This window comes from Trachypithecus francoisi, unplaced genomic scaffold (assembly GCF_009764315.1).
Source record: "Trachypithecus francoisi isolate TF-2019V2 unplaced genomic scaffold, Tfra_2.0 Lachesis_group5, whole genome shotgun sequence".
Taxonomy (NCBI): domain Eukaryota; kingdom Metazoa; phylum Chordata; class Mammalia; order Primates; family Cercopithecidae; genus Trachypithecus; species Trachypithecus francoisi.
The window spans coordinates 101,507,908-101,513,954 of record NW_022681470.1 but is presented as its reverse complement, the minus strand read 5'-3'; the positions used below and the strand labels follow the sequence as shown (position 1 = coordinate 101,513,954).

The 6,047-nt window shown below is 46.2% G+C and overlaps 2 protein-coding genes across 7 annotated transcripts in view; one reads left to right on the top strand and one right to left on the bottom strand.

The window, feature by feature from the left end:
• LOC117075461 (myomegalin) overlaps nucleotides 1–6,047 on the top strand; it is a 276,182-nt gene that overhangs the window by 190,439 nt on the left and 79,696 nt on the right. The window lies entirely within an intron of this gene.
• On the bottom strand, nucleotides 1,404–5,544 carry LOC117075500. Of its 3 annotated transcripts, none has more exons than XR_004434019.1 (2): nucleotides 3,600–5,544; nucleotides 1,404–2,051 (listed from the first exon to the last, which is right to left on the bottom strand). XR_004434019.1 is itself a non-coding variant. In XM_033197945.1 (2 exons), exons 1-2 carry the CDS (start codon nucleotides 4,456–4,458, stop codon nucleotides 2,021–2,023), a joined length of 483 nt encoding a protein of 160 aa, XP_033053836.1. In that variant the 5' UTR covers nucleotides 4,459–5,544; the 3' UTR covers nucleotides 1,404–2,020. The 3 variants fall into 3 exon arrangements, 2 of the variants coding, with proteins under 2 accessions (XP_033053836.1, XP_033053837.1); XM_033197945.1 differs by having other exon boundaries at nucleotides 4,007–5,544; XM_033197946.1 differs by lacking the exon at nucleotides 1,404–2,051 and having other exon boundaries at nucleotides 3,384–3,758; nucleotides 4,007–5,544.

The window sequence follows — 6,047 nt, the reverse complement described above, 5'->3', positions numbered from 1 at the left end:
CTAAACCATTACAGAAGCCCTAAGTCTCACCTTAACAACATGCCTTGCTTCAATCATAAGTGTTTGGTGTACACATGCATATAAAATATTATCCTAAGGTGGGGCGCAGTGGAACCTGGGAGGCAGAGGTTGCAGTGAGCCGAGATTGCGTCACTGCACTCCAGCCTGGATGACAGAGTGAGGCTCCATCTTAAAAAAATAAAAATATAAAAAAAGCTCATATGGATAGGCTTAAGTTTTTAATTTGCAATTGGGTCTTTTACAGAATTTCTTCTGGGCTATATTTTATAGTATTTTCCTAATTTTCAAAACTGTTCTTAAAGTGGGGTGACTTTCTACCAAAGAAATCCCTCAAATTAAAATTTTTGGGGCAATACATACTTTTAACTTATTTACTCCTTTTAATCTTTTTAATTGAAATATACTAATATGTATACAATCTACAGATCTAAGTGCCCCATTCAATGAGCTTCAACAACTCTACACACCTATGTTATCTTCATCCAAAAATAGATACAGAACAGCTTCATCACCTCAGAAGATTTCTTTGTGCCCCTTTGCAATCACTTCTCACCCTGTCTCTCACCGTTCAACCACTTCCTGACTTATATCACTATAGATCTGTTTTTTCTATAGTCTGTTTCTTAGACTTCAGATGAGATCAGGTGCATTCAGGGTAGTACGGCCGTGGACCTGTTGTCAGACTTCAAATAAATGGAATCACACAGGGTGTAGTCATTTGCATATGGCTTGTTTCACTTAAGATGTTTTCGAGATGTATCCATGTTGCATGTATCTGAGTTCATTCTTTTTCATTGCTGGCTAGTACTGTATTGTATTGTATGAATACACTAAAATGTGTTTCATCTACCTTTTTTCTTAGTAACAATTATTTTTTTCTTATCACAAAAGCAGTCAAGTACTTACTGTAAATTATGTAAAATATGTAATACATAACGTAAAAAATTATAGAAAATAAGGAAAAAAGAAAATAAATATCCATAATTCCACTCTCTAGACATAACCATTACTAATAACTTGTGGATACCCTTTGAACTTTTGTTTATATAAGTTATCTTCTTACATTATATATTATCATATGCAGTATAAAAATTCTTATTTTAGGTTCAAGTTTTACCACTTAGACCCTATATTAGTGTGTTAAATTGGCAGCCCTTATTTTAACTATAAAATATTTTCTAAATTAAATAAAATCTAAAATACCTGAATAAACATTCATTGTCCAAAATTCACAGTAGATAGAATGAAAAGTAAATATCCTTGCATAGCCCCACCATAGGTAACCAGTTCAACTGCAAACTCTTGACCACAAGATAATAATGATAAGGACCAAGAAGTGCAAAATTTATTATCACATAATTTTTCTAAGTTTTATTTTTAAATTTTTATTTTCTATATACCAGTGATCTTTTCGTTGGGAACACCTTATTTCATAATACCAAATGCTTATATAGGGACTAATTCTAGTACAACAGCTTATATCAACTTTGAGATATAGTTTTGAACTATTTTCTCTGGAAGTGAACAGACTGCCATCTTCACATTTTCTGATTGCTGAGTGGTTTATTCCCATCTGTTTTTGGAAGTCTAGATATGTATAGTTTTCTTAGTATATTGATCTTTACTTATAGCAAACATATTCTTCAATGGCAAATTGCCTTTTCACCATTTGTATTGACCTGTATGACTACACCAAGCTATCTATATACTGTCATTAAAATTTGGAGACTATCAGTTAGATGCAAAATCCTTTTGAGGAACAGAGAATAACCCAAAGTATAATTCAGGGTTTGCTCTTGAAGAGCACTTTGTTTCATTCACATTTTCCTAATAGGAAAATGTGGCTTGCATTGACAATAAAAAATGAGATCTTGATTACACTTAAGACTGGGTACAGCAAGGTAGTGTCCTGGCAGGCAGTCTGTCTTTCCATCAGTCAGGGTAAGTCCAGAAACTCTTTGCCTTTCCATAGATCACCATAGATTCCAAAGCATGTTGCTTAATTTCTTCCAACTTTGAAACTCACATACCTAGAGGCAGGCAAAAATGCAGCTGTAGTTTTACTTGAAACGCTTTTATATTCTTGGTTTTTGAGTCAGAATATACACAGTAGATGAAATTACATATGCAAAATTCTACAGCCTATGATATTAGGCCATTCTTGCATTGCTATAAATACTTGAGACCAGGTAATGTATCAAGAAAAGAGGTTTAATTGGCTCACAGTTCTGCAGGCTTTAAAGGAAGCATGGTGCTGGTATCTGCTTGGCTTCTGGGGAGGCTTCAGGAAGGTTACAATCATGGTGGCAGGTGAACGGGGAGTAAACAAGTCACATGGCCACAGCAGGAGCCAGATGGTGCAGTGGAGGCACCACATACTTTTAAATGACCAGATCTCAGAAAAACTCACTCACTATTTCAAGGGTAGCACAAACCCATGAGGGATATGCCCCCCTGACCCAAACACCTCCCACCAGGCCCCACCTCCAACACTGGGGATTACAATTCAACATGAGATTTGGTATATTCAAATCATATCGCCTACTAAGCCCAAAGCTCTAAGTACTGTCTTTCTCTCTTACAACAGAGCTACAAGATTTTGCTTTGGTGATTAAGAGAACAATACAATCTTATGTAGGCAGAGCCCCATAATGTTTTAAAGTGACTTAAAATATTCCAATTCATATTAAAATAATAATAGCCATTATTTAATGAGCTAAACATGGTTAAAGCATTTCCTCAAAATTATCTCATTTGGTCTTCAATATGAAGTTTGGGGGCTTATTATGAACTCTCATAGATGGCATTTGGATGTCTTCAGGTTTAGGAGGATGGGCTCTGTCCTGGGGACCAGGTTCAGAAAAACTCAGACGTTGCTGGCCTTAGCTTACAAGGTCAAGTTAGTAAAAAAAAAAAAAAAAATTAACATGATTAGAACTGGGAAATGTCCTGCTCTAGGGGACTGCAAGTGATTGCTGAGGTTGTTCCTCTTGTTCCGTGTCTGAATGCCTCTCAAGCCAGGAAGAGAATTCCTTATTAAAAATGGCCGGAGGGCGCGGTGGCTCAAGCCTGTAATCCCAGCACTTTGGGAGGCCGAGGCGGTCGGATCACGAGGTCAGAAGATCAAGACCATCCTGGCAACAACGGTGAAACCCCGTCTCTACTAAAAAAATACAAAAAATTAGCCGGGCGTGGTGGCGGGCACCTGTAGTCCCAGCTGCTCGGGAAGCTGAGGCAGGAGAATGGCGTGAGCCCTGGAGGCGGAGGTTGCAGTGAGCCGAGATCGCGCCACTGCACTCCAAAAAAAAAAAAAATGGCGGAGGTACCTGCATCCCACCTAGTCAGGGCTCTAGCTCCCTCCTCTTTGTGTGCAATACAAGTTTTAGACCCAAGGGTGGAGGACCTACCACTGTACAGTGCTGAGTAAGACAGGGTTCTCACCGAAGTCAGTGACGTTCCCAGTCCTTTCTGGCGCGAGCTGCATTCCCAGACACTCCAGCTCTTGCCGAAAGAAGCTCCGTCTATTGCGCTAGTGTTTGTCTACCCTCCCCTGCCCTAAAATAATGAATGCCCTCTACCTGAGGGAAAGAGACTTCAGTGGCGGTAATCTACTCGCGGCTGGCTGCATCCTTGAAAAAGCCCATTTCCCTTATACTATCTTCAAGATCTTGGTTAACCAGATTCACATTGTATTTGCAGGACGCTTTCTCAGGTGATTGCTCTGTGCTCTTTTTTACCTAAAGTAGGGCAAAGTCACCCAAGGGTACTAACCCTTCCCCACCCACATCAAGGGAGAAACACTACTCTTTTCTGGACATTCCGGTTCAGAGTCGAGGTAAGGGTTGCACGGCCCAGCCCCACCCGCCCCTCCGTTACCAAGTCTTCCCCCGCCCGCCTCGCAGTCTCAGGGCCTTAGAACCCAGGCGGGGCGAGGCCGGGAGAGGTGGGGCTGCTGGCTGGAGGCGGCGGCGGCGCGCAGCGGTACCTAGCGGCGCTGCCCGGCTGGCAGCCGGAGGACGTGGCACTGTCCGAGGATCCAGGGGGAGGGGATTCGGCCTTCTCCTCCCCGCGAGGAGGAGCCTCGGGACATCCTGCAGAGGCGGGAGGATCCTTGAGGGCACTGGTGCGCCTTTCAGGTGAGCTTTTAGCAGATAAAAGCGGCTGGCTGTGGTCCGCGCCAGTAGTGCTTTCTGCTCCGCACTCCCAGTGAGCCAGGTGCGCAACCGGAGTTGGGGCGAGGGGCGCGCTGGCCACCCCGCATGCGCAGAACCGGGAGCCGGCTGACCGGACTACAGCTCCCAGAGGAGCCTTGTGGAGGCCGCAGACGCGGAGCCGCTGGCGCCATCTTGAAATCTGATCCTCAATCCCCGAGCCTTTGCGTCTGCGCGGCTGGCAGCTGCTGCTCCGGGAGCCCAGTTTGTTAAAAGGGTAGGACATTGAGGACGCGGCGGCTGGCGGGAGAGACAGCTGGGGAGAGACATGGCAGGGTCGGAGTGCGGCCTGCGCCTCTGTCACTCAGCATCCTCTTAGACGTTTCCACGCCCGCCCCCTGCCCAAGGGGCGGGGCTGACGGCTGTGGTACCCGGAGCCGGCGCACGGGGTAGGGGTGCACCCCTGCAGAGTGGGGACCCCACTGGGCTGTGCCATGCTGACCGGAGACCACTGAGGCGGGAGACAGAGCGCGGCGAAGAGCCATTGAGTGGTCATCCAGTAGCCGCCTCCACCGCCGCCTCAGGAAACTTGGCACCCGCTAGGAGGGAAGATGAAGGAGATTTGCAGGATCTGTGCCCGAGAGCTGTGTGGAAACCAGCGGCGCTGGATCTTCCACACGGCGTCCAAGCTCAACCTCCAGGTTCTGCTTTCGCACGTCCTGGGCAAGGATGTTCCCCGCGATGGCAAAGCCGAGTTCGCTTGCAGCAAGTGTGCTTTCATGCTTGATCGAATCTATCGATTCGACACGGTTATTGCCCGGATCGAAGCGCTTTCTATTGAGCGCTTGCAAAAGCTGCTACTGGAGAAGGATCGCCTCAAGTTCTGCATTGCCACTATGTATCGGAAGAATAACGATGACTCTGGCCCGGAGGTCAAGGCGGGGAATGGGACGGTTGACATGTCCGTCTTACCCGATGCGAGATACTCTGCACTGCTCCAGGAGGACTTCGCCTATTCAGGGTTTGAGTGCTGGGTGGAGAATGAGGATCAGATCCAGGAGCCACACAGTTGCCATGGTTCGGAGGCCCTGGAAACCGACCCAGGAGATGCCGTGGTTGTGCAGCTTTGCGGGTTGCTGATTCTGACTATGAAGCCATTTGTAAGGTACCTCGAAAGGTGGCCAGAAGTATCTCCTGTGGCCCTTCTAGCAGGTGGTCGACCAGCATTTGCACTGAAGAACCAGCGTTGTCTGAGGTTGGGCCACCCGACTTAGCAAGCACAAAGGTACCCCCAGATGGAGAAAGCATGGAGGAAGAGACGCCGGGTTCCTCTGTGGAATCTTTGGATGCAAGCGTCCAGGCTAGCCCTCCACAACAGAAAGATGAGGAGACTGAGAGAAGTGCAAAGGAACTTGGAAAGTGTGACTGTTGTTCAGATGATCAGGCTCCGCAGCATGGTTGTAATCACAAACTGGAGTTAGCTCTTAGCATGATTAAAGGTCTTGATTATAAGCCCATCCAGAGCCCCCGAGGGAGCAGGCTTCCGATTCCAGTGAAATCCAGCCCACCTGGAGCCAAGCCCGGCCATAGCATAACAGATGGAGTTAGTTCCGGTTTCCTTAACAGGTCTTTGAAATCCCTTTACAAGACACCTGTGAGTTATCCCTTGGAGCTTTCAGACCTGCAGGAGCTGTGGGATGATCTCTGTGAAGATTATTTGCCGCTCCGGGTCCAGGTATACAAAACGGCTACACAGTGCCTTTCTGAATATAGCTAGCTGGCCTCTGGCTTCACATGATTTCGGTCTAGGTGGAGGTTAGTAATATTCTAGACTTGAGAAAATTAGTCATGAGCCCATTTTTGCTGCACCTTTTC

Excerpts from the sequence above, each read along its gene's own strand:
- LOC117075500 (XM_033197945.1), bottom strand. The coding sequence starts at position 4,458 with ATGTCCTACCCTTTTAACAAACTGGGCTCCCGGAGCAGCAGCTGCCAG. Across the intron at positions 2,052-4,006 it reads CAGCCGGGCAGCGCCGCTAG|GTATGTGAGTTTCAAAGTTG; the intron begins GTACCGCTGCGC and ends GCCTGCCTCTAG.